General features: G+C 33.8%; 4 protein-coding genes across 6 annotated transcripts in view; 3 read left to right on the top strand and 1 right to left on the bottom strand.

Moving 5' to 3' along the window:
• Positions 1 to 492: 492 nt before the first annotated feature.
• On the bottom strand, positions 493 to 2,019 carry LOC21409259 (pentatricopeptide repeat-containing protein At3g46790, chloroplastic). The gene has a single exon (XM_010114980.1). The coding sequence runs from the start codon at positions 2,017 to 2,019 to the stop codon at positions 493 to 495; it is 1,527 nt and encodes a 508-aa protein (XP_010113282.1).
• Positions 2,020 to 4,848: 2,829 nt separating this feature from the next.
• Positions 4,849 to 7,921, top strand: LOC112095327 (serine/arginine-rich splicing factor SR45a). 2 transcript variants are annotated; one of them, XM_024177072.1, is made up of 8 exons: positions 4,849 to 4,950; positions 5,064 to 5,083; positions 5,887 to 6,027; positions 6,186 to 6,209; positions 6,369 to 6,468; positions 6,574 to 6,723; positions 7,301 to 7,370; positions 7,483 to 7,921. In XM_024177072.1, exons 1-8 carry the CDS (start codon positions 4,948 to 4,950, stop codon positions 7,659 to 7,661), a joined length of 687 nt encoding a protein of 228 aa, XP_024032840.1. In that variant the 5' UTR covers positions 4,849 to 4,947; the 3' UTR covers positions 7,662 to 7,921. The 2 variants fall into 2 exon arrangements, with proteins under 2 accessions (XP_024032840.1, XP_024032839.1); XM_024177071.1 differs by having other exon boundaries at positions 6,186 to 6,215.
• Positions 7,922 to 8,624: 703 nt separating this feature from the next.
• Positions 8,625 to 11,797, top strand: LOC21409258 (ankyrin repeat domain-containing protein, chloroplastic). Its single transcript, XM_024177087.1, has 7 exons — positions 8,625 to 9,400; positions 9,755 to 9,831; positions 10,066 to 10,164; positions 10,266 to 10,364; positions 10,854 to 10,952; positions 11,043 to 11,141; positions 11,430 to 11,797. The coding sequence occupies exons 1-7, from the start codon at positions 8,713 to 8,715 to the stop codon at positions 11,526 to 11,528; spliced, it is 1,260 nt and encodes a 419-aa protein (XP_024032855.1). The 5' UTR covers positions 8,625 to 8,712; the 3' UTR covers positions 11,529 to 11,797.
• A 2,772-nt stretch (positions 11,798 to 14,569) lies between these two features.
• The window catches only part of LOC21409257 (bifunctional nuclease 2), a 3,188-nt gene continuing 1,141 nt past the window's right edge, over positions 14,570 to 16,616 (top strand). The window contains exons 1-7 of one of the 2 annotated variants that reach the window (XM_024177088.1): positions 14,570 to 15,048; positions 15,123 to 15,326; positions 15,643 to 15,695; positions 15,784 to 15,840; positions 16,121 to 16,129; positions 16,286 to 16,357; positions 16,486 to 16,595. In XM_024177088.1, coding sequence (XP_024032856.1) covers positions 14,739 to 15,048; positions 15,123 to 15,326; positions 15,643 to 15,695; positions 15,784 to 15,840; positions 16,121 to 16,129; positions 16,286 to 16,357; positions 16,486 to 16,595 — 815 coding nt within the window. In that variant the 5' untranslated portion in view covers positions 14,570 to 14,738. Of the gene's footprint in view, positions 15,049 to 15,122; positions 15,327 to 15,642; positions 15,696 to 15,783; positions 15,841 to 16,120; positions 16,187 to 16,285; positions 16,358 to 16,485; positions 16,596 to 16,616 lie in introns of both variants that reach the window. The other variant, XM_010114978.2, reaches the window with a different exon arrangement.

The raw sequence follows: 16,616 nt of genomic DNA, 5'->3' as shown, positions 1-16,616 counted from the left end.
ATATATATATAGTGTGAGATAGAGGGATTCCTATTACTTGTTTATTAGGGTAATTCATTACCCTTTAGAAGTAGGAATAATGCGAATGTTACTAGTTAAATTAGGAAGTGTTTTCCAACGAGGACTCAAATTTAATATATGACTACGAGAGCAAATAATTCAGTGACATGTCGTTTTCTATATATATTATATCAATTTCAGTTCAGTCTTGTTTTAGTTTTTTAATTCGTTTTTGATCAATTTATTTAAATGTATAAATCAAAAGATAATGAATATATACATAATGTACCGTACTAATTACGTTTTAGAAGTAGAAACACTAATCTCTATTTCTATAATAAAATTGATGATTCGGGTGAAATTGTCCCTCTTTTTTTTTTTAGTAGTCTATCCATTCAAAATTTTAAAGAAAATGAAATTGCTTATAAAAAGCTACAAAGATTGAGAAATGCTGATAGGCAATTATCATAGTTGGTTATTCATCTTTACATTTCAATTTAGACTGACAAAGGTTAATTCATCCTTTTCTCCAAGTGAAGAATGAAAGCAATCCACCTCAATTGAACTAGTACCAGTTAGTTTCCTAATTTTCTTCTTCCTCAGCTCCTTCCTCATTCTTGCCGCGTCCTCCCACCGCCCTTTCTCTTCGTACATTTTCGCCAGAGTGGTGAACCGCCTAGCATTGTCCGCGTCCAAGACCGCCAACTTCTCAGCCACTTCTTCAGCGAGTTCTATTTTGCCTTGTATCCTGCACACTTCAAGCAAAGCACCATAGACATCTTTCCCCGGGTTCACCGGCATGTTTTTGATGAACTTAATTGCTTGATCCATCAACCCAGCCCGGCCTAAGAGATCTACCATGCAAGCATAATGCTTCTCCTTTTTCTCCACTCCAAAATCTCCCATTTTCTCAAAAATCTCGCAGCCTTTTTCTACCATGCCGGAATGGCTACATGCTGACAACAAACACAAAAACACAACACCATCCGGGTATAACCCAAAATCTAGCAATCGTTGGAACAGCTTGAGCGCCTCATCCGCGTACCCGTACATTCCATAACACCTCATCATTGCACTCCAAACTTCTATATTTTTGTCTCTACTTCCATCAAAGACTCTTTTTGCGATGCTCACTCGACCAAATTTTGCATACATTGATATTAGACCACTGCACAAAGCGGCATTCACTTCCATGCCTGACTTTACTACGTACGAATGAATCCAAAATCCGACTTGGAGGCCTGATGTGTGAACACAAGCAGGAAGTGTGCTAACAAGAGTGGCATGGTCAAGGAAACATGTCGTATGATCCCGTACCACTGAGCAGAAAAGCTTGAGAGCATCCTCCGCGTGCCCTTTTGAAGCATATCCCGAAATCATCGAATTCCAGCTAATGATGTCTTTCTGAGGCATTTCATGAAACACTTTTCTGGATGCCCTCATATCCTGAGACTTGGAATAGAAGGCAATAAGAGCATTCCCAACAAACAAATCCAAGTCCAGACCAGATTTTAAAACATGTCCATGCACAACTTGACCACTCATCCCATCTTTTATTGAGCCGCAGGCCTTCAACACAAAAGGGTACGTGTATTTGTTCGCGGCCAAGCCACTAATCCGCATCCGACGATACAAATCGACAGCCTCTATAAAAGGACCCAAATTTGCATAACCTTGAATTACCATGTTCCATAGAAAGACATCTCTCTTAGACAAACTATCAAACACCTTCTGTGCAATTTCCATACTCGTGTTATTGCACCCAATGTACTTGCCAATTAGCTTAGAAGCAACTTTTGGGTTTTGTTCATGGCCTTCCATAATTATCTGGGCATGCAGTTTTTTCACTGCTTTGGTGGTTTTACATTGCTCCAACAAGTATGTAAAATCATAAGCGTCTCTATAACAAGGTCCTCTACTTGTTATTCCAGAAACGTAAAATCTTGATGATCTGAAGATTTCCCTTCTTGATACAAGAAATGTTGCTTGTAGATTTTGCCTCTTTAACAACGCCAACATTATACCTGGTGGCGTGATTTGCAAATGAAAAAGCTATCCAAGTATTGGCCCAATGATTTGTTTCACAATAAAGTCATGGCAATTGGATCTTTGACAGTACTCTTAATTCTTAATTCATCATATTTTTAATCAAATAATTACATTAACAAAAAAATATTTATTAAGAGTGAGAAAAAAATCTAAATTTATACACTTTTTATTTTTTCTATACAAATTATGATAGGTAATATTTGTTTTATTAGTCACCTTAACGTAATTTTAATATGGTCTCATGCATATTAATACTTTTTTATAATAACAATGGCATTTTTACATTTACACTCCCTTTGTTTTATGAAAATAATAGAGACACCCATTGACTAAAACAAATTTCATCAATATCCCCTGCATTTAACTAAAACAATTTCAAATTATATTTACACTCTACTTGTTAGTGGATGGAGAACATTACTATAAGTAAGGGATTTTTGAAGAAAAAAAATATCAAGAAAAATTTAACAGTCAATCTTTGATCAACAGCCACGGTCAACTAATTGAAGTGGTGTCTTTGTAATTTTTCTAAAAAATCAAGGAGTGTTCTCGTGATTTGATTTTGTTAATAAGGTGTTTTATTTTGGTAAAACACGGAGTCTGGGTGTGAAAAGCCCATGATCATCACAGTATAAACTGACTTTAACCATTTCATTATACCTGGTTCGTTTCGCTGATTTGAGTTTAGAATTCGAGTTGAGATGTGATTTTATGTGAGAGCTTTTTACTATAGCAAAAAAATTAGATGTGATTGTTTCTGAGAACTTTTTACTGTAGCAAAACTCGAATTCTAAACTCGAATCGGTGAAGTGAACGGGACCAAGCGGGATCATCACAGTATAAAAAATATTGTGGGATTTTACTCTTTTTTTTAACTACTTTTTTTTATTTGCTTTCCAAATGTTGTTTTCTTGTTATTCTGGTTTATGTTTTCATGGCCGTTTATTTTATTGTTGTAGAATTAGAGAGAAGAAATAGGAGAATAATAGGGGGAAATATGAATATTATGGTATGAAAATAATAAATATAAAGAGGCCTTTCATAGATACGTAAATTCTAAAAGTGTTCTAATTATAAAATAAAGTAAATCTAAATCCTAATAACAATCAAACTCAAATAAATTTTAATAGATAAATATTATATAAAATAGCTCTAAAGTAATTCAAATTCTAAAATAACTCTTAACTCTTGAAAAAACTCTGCTTATTGATCAACGATCTTCATGAAAAACTTATAACATATATCAAGAGGGTACAAAGTAAATAACAAAAAAATATTATTCTTGTATATAACTAATAATTAATAAAGCACATAATAGTACTTAAAATTGCTAATTTATTCACACCTTTAGTTTTGCCTCAACAAAGCAGTATCACAAAAATTGCTAGAATACAAAAGCTACCATAAAGAAATAAACATAAATCGGCAGAGAGAAAAAAGAAGAGAAAGAAAAAAGGAAAAAAAAATGGACAAAATTACATAAACGAACAAAAGAATATATCTTTCGTATGAATGACCATAGCCTCAATAATTGACGTTTAGTTTATGAATTCAGAATTATGATTCAAAATTATTTTCGATTTACGTGTATTTTGTTAAAAGAAAATACTGTAATAAATCACGAATTATGATTCAAATCATAACACGAATACACTAACCGTTCCCCTTTGTACTAGTTTTTTCCTTCAATTTTTGGTTTCTGATCGCCCCTTCAATCTTCATCACGAAATTTTCTATTTTCCGTATCTTTGCATTATAACTAATTTGACTAATAAGATGAAGTGGTGATGCAGAGACCAAAAATTGAAGAAAAATACTTTTTTTTTTTTTCTGATGTTTCACCATCTTTGTCCTCAAAGCTTGAGGAAGATAATTTTGGTTTAGGGGAGTTTATTATTTATTATATATATTTATATAGGTGCCTATTACTTGTTTTTCATGCCAATTCATCGCAACTTAGAAGTAGAAGTGTTTTCCAATGAGGACTCAGACTCACTGTATGACTATGAGAGCAAATAATTCAACGCCATATTCTCATTCTTTTATTTCAAAAAATAAAAAATAAAATGCTGCCCTTCTCTGACCTATTTTCGTTTTACCTTTGTTATCGTTTTTTGTTTAATACTCTTTTGTTGTCGTTTCTCAAGTTATTGTTAAATTGCATGTCGTTTTTGTCCTTTATTGGCTTTTTTAGTCTCATTGTCGTTCGTGGCATTGGTCGTTTTCGTTTGGAAAAAGCGCTTAAAAGCAATTTGTACAATTTTCTTTTTTGATGGACAATTTGTACAATTGCTATTACAGGTTTTGAACTTTTTTTTTTCCCCTTTTGAAGATAAAGGTTTTAAACTATTTAGTAGCTCAGTGTAAAACACGGTGGAATCTAACTAAAATTGTTGCTTTTAAATTGAGCAACAGTAAAAAAATAAAAATAATTTTAAGTTTTATTCATTTCGCCATTTAAGTTTATAATTCGAGTTTTGCTACAATAAAAAGTTCTCAGAAATAACACATCTAACTTTTTTATTATAATAAAAAATTTTCACATAAAATCACATCTCAACTTGAATTAAAAACTCAAATCCGGCCTTTAAACTGAGCCATATATATATATATAGAGGGCGCAAGGAATCCGCGAAAAACGACGTCCTTATTCCTCAACACGACTTTGATGACCTGTCCCTTTTTTTCTCAAAAGAAAAATATATATTTATCAGGAAAAGAAGACACATTTCTTCCCAAAACGACATTGCGTATTTTGGAGCCCCCATCTAGACTATATATACGCTTTCCGAGTCGAAAGCATTTTTCATTTTTCATTCTCTTTCACCCAAAACCCTAATTCCTCGATTTTGCCTGCTCCAGAGTCCGGCTCCCTTCCCTCCTGTTCCGCTTCTGAAGATGGTAAGCTTTCTCTCTCATCTCTCTCTCTCTCTATATATATATATATATACACATACATATATGTGTTTCGTTAAGTGTACTTAACAAGCCAATGTGCTTTTGATTCTTCGCAGGCGGATTCTCCTCGCAAAAGGTAAGCCCTTAATCTCTCTCATCGAAATTCAGAAATTTTCTTATAGGAGATGTCTGTTTGAGAGAATAAGATGAGAAATAAATTCGGGATCTTGGATCTTGGAAAATATAATCAATTTGGGAGCTAAGAGACTCTTTTGATGTTTCGGCTTTTGTTACATTCTTTTTTCTTTTGTTTTGTTTGGATGATTTAGAACGGGTCAAAGGTGCTTCAATGGTGTTCCTTTTTGAAATATATACTTGTACGTCTGTGTGTATAGGTGTATAACCCTGTATAGATGTATAATACCAGAGGAAGATCTAGACTTTCGTGATTTGGGAAATTGGGTTACGTAATTTGGATTTAAGAGAACGAGCTGAGGAGGTGAAAACTTGATTGAAAGAGAATAAAACGTTTTCCAGAGCATATCAGATATTGCTTTCTTATTTTGGTACTATATAATTTCTATTTTTGTGGGGTTTTTTTTTTGTGGTTGAATTTCAACGTGTGTAGGTATAGCGTGCTTTGCACTGTTAATATCTTATTATTCCAATTTCATGAATTTTGTGTAAATGCTTTTGAAAGCTTGTTTTCATGGTTTTTAATTTATGAAGCTGGAAATCAAAACTTGATTGGAAGAAGAAGAAACTTGTTTTTTTTTTTTTTTTTTTAAACATATCAGATATTTCTTCACTATTTTCACAGTTTTTTTTTGTAAGACTTTTCTTTTCCTTGAATTTTGTTATATACAGCTTGGTTTGCATTGTTAGTATCTTAATTTTTTGATTTCACAATATTTATGTCCCATGCTTTTGATAAATCAGGCATTCGCAATCCCCTTCCCCATGGAGAGCTCAGTCCAGGTCCAGATCAAGATCTAGGTCTTGGTCAAGACCTAGGTCGAGGTCAAGATCTCGATCCTGGTCAAGGCCAAGGCCTAGATCCCGATCCAGAAGCCGTGGCAGGTTTGTTTTTTCACTATTTTGCTAGGTAGTCAAGTGTTTAAAATGTTGGGAACATGTTGACAACTCCTCTTAGATTTAATCTTTTAGCCTTTCTGTTGGCTCTGACATTTGTCTTGATGTCCACCTTTTTTGTGTGTGTTTGTTGCTTTCTGTTGCAGGTCAAGGTCCAGAAGTCATGGCAGGTTAGCGTGAGAGCTCTCTCCTTTTGGCTTCCTAGTTTCTTTAGTTGTTATTAATGGCCTTGTGTAGTTCTCTCAACGAGTCATAATATCAAATTCTACTTGTTTGCAAATAGTTTTGGCCATTTTTATGCTCATATATATATATATATTATATTACAGAACTGAGGCATTAAATCAGGGGAACACGCTCTACGTTACTGGCCTATCAACAAGGGTCACAGAAAGGGACCTTGAAGATCATTTCTCAAAAGAGGGAAAGGTATGTTGCTGTGTAATATCAATTCTTCATTTGTTCATGTATGCTTCTCATTGTACAGAGGATAACCACCTTTTTCATTATTGTCGATTCTTCTACGTTCTCTAGGTTGCTTCATGCTTTCTGGTGGTGGAGCCTCGTACACGAATTTCTCGCGGTTTTGCATTTGTTACGATGGACTCTGTCGAAGGTGCAGACCGATGCGTCAAGTATCTCAACCAATCAGTTCTAGAAGGCCGATACATAACTGTAGAGAGGGTAATGCTACTTTAACTTGAGTTGTAGATGTTCAATGATGTTGAGTGGTTATCTTTCTTTTTTGACTTGGAGGTTTTCTGGTTATATTCAGAACACATTGCTGTGTCAGCTTTGTTGGCAGCAATCAAAGATGATGAGTTCATCCATGTCAACTTTAGTGAAACAGCTTGATCAATGGCAAGCTTAAACAGCTTTTCAAATGCGTGTGATCAACTAAACATAGCAACTATATTGCCCAACAACTATACAACCTCAGCATTCACTTTCAACACTCAACTAATCAACGGACATTACCAACAACTTTCTAATCACGCTTTTATGGTATCTCGTACCTGGAATTCATTTCATGGACACTAGTCATGTGTGCCTGGATATGTTTTACAAGTTTCCTTAGCCAGTTTTCCCCCTTTATTCTGATTCAACTGATGAATTTTTTGTGAACTTTTTGAAAATCTCCAAAAAATGACTAGTATTTTTCACCTAGATATCTTTTGCTTGTTTCATAATTGCTTCAATTGCTGCTGTTTGATCCGTTCTGTCCAAAGTTAAAGGATTGGGGTTTGCATTTGATTTTCAGTCACGGAGGAAGCGACCAAGGACTCCAACACCTGGGCACTACCTTGGGTTGAAAAGCACCAGAGACTATGGTAAGTTAGTTCAATATGCTTTTGATTGTCAATTGATTGTGCTATATTTGTTTTTTATACGTTTTCTAGTCGTAATTTATCCTTACAATATGTACTTGGATTGGTGGAAAAGGCTACCGTGGAGATCGTGATCGTGGTAGGCATCGTGGAGGGTCAAGCCGTGATGACTATGGGTATCGTAGGTCCCCAAGACGCTCACCATACCGAGGAGGTCGTGATTTTTCTCCAAGGCAGTCTCCATACGGCGGAAGGTCAAGGAGGGATCGATCCAGGTCTCCTTATGGTAGGTGAGGCCAAGTTTGGGAAAAACTAGATGGCAGTGTAATGAATGACGTTTCATTAAATGTGGTTCTGGAGTTTGTTAAGCACACAGTTGTGTTAGTTTGGAGTGCTTGTTTTTTTTATCTTTGAGCGTTTGGAGTGCTTGTAATCAAAGTTTAAGATAGGATTGCTGAATTTGAAATTATGTAATCCGTATGTTGGCTTAATTTCGGTTAAGGTTGTTCTTTTCATGCTGGATTAACAAAATTTGTCTGTCGCTAACACTTTTTCTTTTTAAGCTTTAAAAGGGACTGTGGGTCTCATTTGTAGGTCGTACACATAATTACTGGTGATTGTGATTTGTGAATATCAATGCTGCTTGCGACCTATGCGGCGGGTTGATAGTATACACTGTAGTCTTTCTATAGATTTTTTTCCCTCTTTATTTTGCGTTCCTTATGTCATTGCACTTAAGAGGAGTAAACCGTGGGTCAAAACAATAAGTCTCAATAATACTCAATTATTTGAAATGAGACACATAACATGCATTTATAAAATTATGGTAAACTTTGTATTTTTCTCCCTCTTACTCAGAGTACTCAGTACTCTCGGTTAATATTTTTTTTAGTTAAGTAATTATATTAGTTAAATAAGATATTAATTAAGAATAACGGATAATAATCAAGATTTACGCACTCTTAACGATGGGTAATTTTTAAAAATACCTTTTGAAATGGAGTTTTCTTTCATTTTTATATGTTAATATTAGCTCATATATTTTTATTTTTTTAGATGAATTTAGTGAAGGGATAAATTTTTTTAAAAATTATACTTTTAGCCTATAATTGAAAAAAAGAAAAGAGGCAGAACATGTAATTTTGTGCTTTCTTTACGCCCGAGAAAGCTAGGTCCAGCCCAAGCATGAGACAATCCTGGACAAAGGATCTCATGAACCTTCTTCAAAATCAGCCCAATAACGTGGCCTTTTTCTGGCGCCAGAAAACAGACATTACCAAAACTATCAAACTCTGCTAGAAGAAGTAAAACTCTACCGGGAGTAGAAGAAGAGAATCAGAGACAGATGGTGTTATCAACTCTGCTAAACCCACAGCCACCCTCCCATCTCTTCTCTCTCCTCCCCACCACCACTCTTTCTCTCTCCTCCTCTTCTTCTTCTTCTTCTCTCAAACTCTCCCTCAGAAAGCCACCACCTTTCTCTCTCTCCTCCTCCATCTCCGACGACTACGTCATCGGCGACTGCGTCGTCTTCGAAGACGGCGCCTTCGATGACCCTTATCTTCTCCACCACGATGAAGACGGCGAAACCCTAGCCAAGCCGGAGAATAAGAAGAAGAAAGCTCCGATTGTTCCGACGGAGAATCTGGTGCCGGACAAGTGGAGGGAAGTCCAGGCGGAGATCAACATCACGAAGAAGGAGCGGCGGAAGATCGCTCAGGAGTTGGAGTTCGGGACTAGGGTTGAGAAGAAGAGGAGCGGCTTGGCGCCATTGAAGAATGTTAATTTGGAGGAGTATTTGGCTTTCCGCGAGGCCAAATTGTCGCAGCTGAAGCCGCTGGTTCTGGATAATCCCAAGGGTTTGGGAAATGGCGAAGAAGGAGGAGGAGAATTTGGAAATGGTGAGAAGGAGAATTCGAGTGGCCGAGTGAGCCCTAGGAATCCGAGGTGGGCGGTGTACGGAAAGGGTTTCGATCATGTTACGGAGTTCTTCAATGGTGGGAATTATGATCCTGCTGAGAGGAAATCCGGAGGTAATCTCTCTCTCTTCATTTTCCCCAACTCTAGGGATAAGCAATATATGTTATATATGTGTTTAAAGTTTCCTCTTTTGTATAATTTTACAATTTTCATCTTTCCCAATTCTGTATTCTAATGAGAAGCAAAATATATATTTTTTAATTTTATTTTCAATTGGGGCTAGAAATTTAGTTTTAATATTTGACATCTATTTAATGTTGTGATTTCTTTTCCTTTTAAGACCCTTTTTTTTAATGTGCAATATGGATTGCATGATTTTTTTTTTGTTATTTTTATTTTTATAAGTAGTGCTTGGTATAAGTATAAAAAAAATTCAAGTTTTTATTTTTTCTTTTTTAATTTATTAGGGCCAAGGAAGTTGTTTACGAAGGAGGAAAAGGTTCTGCTAAATAAACGAATATTTGATCTGGAAACTGCTGCCTCTGTAAGTCTTGCATGTTCCATTACCATCCCATTTTACTTGTTTATTGTTTATTGCACTTCTTTTAAAGTTGCTATTTATTTTATCTTGACTACGTGATTCCTTAGAGTTATACTTCTTTCATTTGGGGTCCAAATGAATAATTTAAAAGTTACATCTTTCAGATATTAGTCTGGTGATTTATTTTCTTTAAAGCAACAACTCCGCACATGTAAATCATGAAGAAAACGTTTGCAGGATAAATGGCTGCCTCTTCACACTCTAGCTGCATCAGGAGCTTTTTACCTTGTTGATACCCTGTTGAAGCATAATGTTGATATCAATGCTGTGGATAAGGTATGTCAAATGAACTTCCTTCTTATGGAAAATTAAATTTGGAAAATTGTTGCATGTTTTGATTCTTTCGTCATTTTGGCTTTCGGTTTACTATATGCCAGGATGGTTGTACTGCTATTCACAAAGCAATAATTGGCAAAAAGCAGGCGATTACTAACTATCTTTTGAGGGAATCAGCAAATCCATTTGTTTGTGATAAAGTGAGTATATGCTTCTCACCTTCACTTCATCTTGTTTAATGCCATTTCTTAACTGTTTAGCTAATTCTATTAGTAATTGTTATAGTAAATCAGTACTTTATAGTTAAAACATATTTTCTAAGTACCAAGTTTGATTATGCTAAACTGAAGCCTATGCATGCAAAGCGATCCAAGAATACATTCGGAGTTAGATATAGAGCCCCCTGAGTAGTTTGTTTATCTTTTTAATTGCTTGGATATTTGCTTTAAGTGACTATTTCGTTTAGCATGGAAGATTGAAGATTTTTTTTTTCTTTCAGTTCTGCTTATAGTGTTATAAGCATGAAAAATGAATAACCTGCCTTGTGGGAACCATTTTTATTTCTTGTTGACTCTGTTCATGGCTTGTGGTTGCAATCTTTTCTTCTTTGTTTAAACAGTTTGGGTTCAATAATATGGCCTTCACATCTTGTAATTTGTTTATTTCTGTTGTCTGTTTGTTGGAAACAGGATGGGGCAACCTTGATGCATTATGCGGTCCGAACAGCTTCCATTCAAGCAATTAAAATTCTCCTCTTGTATAATGTTGATATGAACCTTCCAGATAATGTAAGTTGATAAGTCCTTGTTGTTGCTAAGCCTTTTGGTGCCATCTCAATGATCTTATAAGAGATATTTCCATTTTGTTTGTCCTTGCAGGATGGTTGGACACCATTACATCTCGCTGTTCAAGCTCGAAGAATAGACGTCATTAAGCTTTTATTGATCAAAGGAGCTGATAAGACCTTAAAAAACAAGGTAAGATGGTCTGTTTCCTTTTGATTGTCCGTGCGTCAGTAACTTTGTTTCACGCCTTTCATTAGCAACAAATTAACTCGGCACTATGCCGGCACTGTGAACATTCAAAGTTTGCAAGTATTAAGTTTTCATATTTCTTTTGAAATTTAGAAGTCTATCATAACTTACATAACTCAAATGTTCGAAGTCCTGGTGGAGATAGTGATAGATATAGTTAATTCCTTGTTTTACATATCATGTCATGTTAAAACAAAGAAATAATCGACTTCAATTTCCTACTTGGTGCAGGATGGTTTGACCCCTCTTGATCTCTGCCTATATTCTGGTCGTGACACACGCACTTATGAGCTAATCAAGGTGTTAAAACTGCTTCCAAAGCAACGTTGACTTCTTTGTCAACAAAACCCAAATCATCAAATGCATAGAGAGCTCGCCAAAGTGGTGTATAAAAAATATGACCAGCCATCATGGGTTGTCCAAGTTTTGTATGTATAGATTTGAGAATTGTATTTGTTTTTGCCTATATGTTGTCGGTTCATGCAGATAAAAATATTAGTGCCACACAACATTTGGCAAATTAGACAACCATAGGCGGTTGCTTCTAATTCTTCTGTACTTATTAAATTATTATTATATTTGAAAACTTTTCTTCTTAAAATGACATTACATATGTGAGCTCAAAATAGAATCACACATTTTAATAGCAAAAGTATAATATTGGTATCAACAGTAGCATTAGAGATGCTCTTAGTAGTTGATATATTAAAATTTTCATTTAATCATTATAACATCTTTTAAAAAATTTTTAATATTAAAAGTGTACAAATTTTAAAGTTTAATAATCATGACAAAAAATAAATATGATATTTGAATAATTTTATGCATTAGAAAGCAAAATAGAATAGCACATCAAATATCGTTATGAACGACAATCTCATACATTAATTTTGAATGGTGCGCAAGGATAAGAAAAAATATATTCAGTGAGTAGATAATGTTTAAAAGCTGAAGACCTCCTTGGCAAAACTGTTAAAATCCAGAAGGCAAATTATTGGAGGGAAATTAATATCATTGACCAGCCATTATGAGTTGTTCAAGTTTGTAGGTATATATTTGAGCATCGTATTTGATTTCTCCTATGTATTGTCGGTTGATGCATGTACAATACTAGTGCTCCACAACATTGCCAAATTAGACCGCCATGGATGGTTAGCTTCTTATTCTTCCCTAATTACTAATTATTATTGGGTTCTAGAAACTTCTTTTTTAAATTAAAATTTTGATGTCAACATAGACATTCAAATTTGAAACAAAATAAATAAATTGTATGCTTAATTTAATTTGAGGGTTTAAAGGCTTTTTGCCTTGGGCATTGAGTGAGGTAACCAATTTTTTTTTTTTCTTAATCCAAGTCTTCTTCTGTCGAAAACAAAAAACTTTAATTGTAGTTCTTAACGAGGAGGTAATTCACTAATTCTTGTTTTGACTAACGTTAATAACTGGAATTAGATTCTTTGAAGTGTCCGGTTAATTCTTACTTAAGCAATAATTTCAAAGTTTCATTAATAAACTAATAAATGCTTTTCATGTCTATTATTTTGTTGAGGCAATTATGGTATAAAACTGATCAGCTTAAATTTAAAACTCTAAAAACAACTATGCCTTGAAAGTTAAGATGCTACGCGGTTTCATCAATCTTTTTTTTTTTTTTTTTTTTTTTGTGTGGGTGGAAAATGATCTTGTGTTGGTTGTTTACGCACTAAAAAGAATAATAATAACAAAAAATAATAAAAAAAGAAGTTAAAAGAAATAAGAAAAAGAAAGGAATAATAAAGTATTTTGACGAAAGTAAGGTATCCATCATAGACATGCAAGCAAAATCTTATCTGAGCTAAAATAATCAAATAAATACATACAAAATGGTATCTCGTTGATAATTGCAAAGTACACAAGTCTTTTGTTGGAGAAATTAAAAAAGAAAAGGAAAGAAAAGGGAAGTACATAAACACTAATGAAAATTATACTAATAATAGAATGCGAAATGAGGAAAAAAGTTTTTGAGTGTATAAGTTTAGATTTTGATCCATTATTTTTTATTAATATTTTTAGTTAAATAATTTATGTTAGTTAAAAGAGTATTAATTAAAAATAAGGGTAAAAATCAAGATTTGTGCATTCTTAGGGCGCATTTACTAAACCATAAAGGAATGTAATGAAAAACATAATTGGGTTGAAAAGAAAAGTAGAATAATAGGATTAAGGGTCATTCATTCTCTTTTAAGTGTTTATTTGACTATTAAATTGTGTAATAGGAAACAATCTCATTTCTTTTCTTATGTTTACTAAAATTAGAAACAATAATATTTGAATGTAATCACTAAAATATCTTTTTACATAATTTGATAATCATTAATTATATAATAATTCATTAAGGATAAATAAGTAAATTTAGCATTCATTTCCTTTGCTCATTCCTTATATTGCGTGTGGTCACTAAATCTTCATTACTAATTTTGTATGTAAACATATTATTGGGAAAGAAAATCACTTCTCATTTTTCTTTTTCCTTTAATGCAAAGTAAACATGCTCTTAGAGTAAGTTCAGTAATTTTCTTATAATAATTTTAATTAAAATCTTTTTATGATAGCGCCTCTCATAATATTAAAGTGTATTTTTTAAAGAAAATTACAGATTCTACCTCATTAAGTATATGACTTATTAAAAGTATCAATTTTATAAAAACTATACCCCTTAATTAGTTCTACTCTAAAAGGTAGAAATATATGGATTAATGTTAAGAGATAAAAATAAAATGAGATTTAATTTTAAGGAATATTTTTAAAATCATTAAATCTAATTAAAATATATCAAAATAAAAAAATACACAAAATAAATAGTTTTTTAATACAAATTTACTGTAGAAAATAGAAACTTATCAATACTTTAATTTTCAAATGTAATGGAAGAAATCTCCTAATAACAACAACAACAACAACAACAATAATAATAATAATAATAAACTTTCTTTAGTAAGGTTTTTCTATGAGTTCGGTCAGTTTAATAGTAAATTTAGTTAAAAACTACTTAATAATATTAAAAAAATATATAAATTAATACAAATCTAATCGTTAAAGTAAAAAATTATTAATGATTTATTTTTTATGATCTTATTTATGAAATTAAAAAGTAATAATAATAAAATTTATTAAAAATTAAGAGTCTGTTTTATTTATTAATTTAAATTTTTAATTCAAGTTAATATATAATTTTATGTGAAATTTTTTTACTATAATTAAAAAATTAAATGTAATTATTTTTAAAAAAAATTTACTATTATAAATCTCAAATTTTAAATTTGAAATGTGAAATTAACGGGTTAAAAGGAAATGACGAGTGACGACAAATTGTTTTATTGTCATCGTAGAAGTCTCTCTGAAAACGACTCTCTCTCTCTCTCTCTCTAAATTTCAACTAACTTTCTGCTCCCTCAATCCGTGCACCGTGCAGTGCAACTTCACAGCCTTCACCCTGCTTCTCTCTCTCTCTCTCTCTTCTTTCTCTTTCTACCTGTGTCGTCTTCGTCGGTTTCATTCAGAATGCTCGGAGGAGCTCAATTGTGCGTCCGTACAGTCTCCGGCGGCGGCGCCATCGGAGTTCCGACCCCCAGTCATCATCATCATCATCGAATAAATGCCATCCGTTCGATCCCTAATTTGAATTCCTATCACTGCTCGATGTCTCTTCGGTTCGCCTTCCAATCCAAGAGGTTTCGTTTCCGCAAACCGATCCTCATCGTCCGCTGCCACTCCTCCCCCGGCGGCGGATCCAGCAATGGCGACCACGGCGACGATGATCATCTCGATCTCCGCCGCGACGACTATCTCCAAGCTTCCTTACTTCTCTCAGGTCCCGTCCTTCTCTTTCTCTCTTTCTCTCTCTGTCCTCTCTCTCCCTCTGAAATTTGTGTTTGGTCAGTGCAGAAACGACGTCGCATTTCCGTATGCGAAGGCGAGGGTTTCAGGAAGATTCGAGAGGAGGTAATTTGTTTCCATTCTCCATCCAGAGGAAGGAATGGCGAGTAGATGCCAATTTCGTAGGTCCAGGGTTTCTCCAGCGCTTCCAGAATCCCACAATTTTTCTCAAGATTTCTTGTGATGGGGAGTTTTTGCTCCCAATTGTTGTAGGTATGTTCAAAAATTTTCCTTTCCCTTTTTAATCGAATTGAATAGGGGAAAAAAAAAGGGAATCTTTCATCAAAGTTTTAAACATTTGGATTAGGATTATTTTTTCATAAAGTTTGATACAATGAACTGTTATGTTAAGAAAGGAAAAATATTTGTCAACATCATAAGCTATTAATGCTAAAATCAGATCTAAGGTTTTCGTAGTGGAGAATCTTTAGGCTCTGGGAAATATTTCGCCACCAAAATTGTTTCTTTATTATTCTGAGTATTAATGGTGAATAAATCTTAGTGCAATTCGTATGTGCAATTATTGTAGGTGAACTTGCTGTAGAGAGACTCTTGGATGCTCATTGGGGAGATGACAATGAGGTGTTTTTCTTGACACTCTTATGTTTCTCGTTCTTCCAGGCCTTAATTTTGCTAGATTTTATTCCAAAATATGATCTTTTATTTGCAGGATTCTCCGGACCAGTTCCAGTTTCTGAGAAATCTTGTGGAAAAGCTTGGTTATGAAGTATGGACCTTTTGATATTTATGGACTATTTTCATGTAGTAACACATTTTTTATGTCCATTTTTCTTAGTCCATTTATGGGATTATTTCATATGCATATTTAGATAGCCTAAAATTTTGATCAGTGACCGATAATCAAGTAGAATCTAGATTTATCTCTCTTGGCTTGTGAATTGGCTTAGTTGCAATTCAACTGTATCGAATTACTTTCTTCTTAGTACTTAGTCATTGATTATTATAATCTTTGCTCGTTCTTATTTTTTGTACGCGTTTGATTTCAGGTGAATATGGTACAAATAACAGAAAGAGTAGTTAATACTTACTTCGCCCGATTGTTTTTCAGCAGGGTAGTAAAAAGTTTTGATCTTATGAATCCTTCATCTTATTCAAAAGAAAGCACCTTTATGAAATTCCTTTTCTTATTATATCAAGGTTATTTTGTGCAGCCAGGAGAAAAGGACATTCTGAGTGTGGATGCACGCCCCTCCGACGCCATAAATGTGGCAAATAGATGCAAGGTATATCAATCATTTTCACCTTGTCACCACGGATAATCCATTATCTTACAGGAAAGGGGAAAAAAATAAGCTAATTTATGCTTTCATTTTTAATCTTACTCGTATTATCTGAAATTTGTTTATTTCAGGCACCCATATATGTGAATAAACAAATTGTCATAACCGATGCTATTAGAATCAGTTACGGGATGGGGAGAGTGCGCGATACAAAATCTACTTATGATGTACATCTTGACAGGTATTGATTCTGTCCTGGGGG

This window comes from Morus notabilis, unplaced genomic scaffold (genome assembly GCF_000414095.1).
Source record: "Morus notabilis unplaced genomic scaffold, ASM41409v2 Scaffold384, whole genome shotgun sequence".
Taxonomy (NCBI): Eukaryota; Viridiplantae; Streptophyta; class Magnoliopsida; order Rosales; family Moraceae; genus Morus; species Morus notabilis.
The sequence above is the reverse complement of the archived record's forward strand: the minus strand, read 5'-3'. Positions and strand labels throughout refer to the sequence as shown.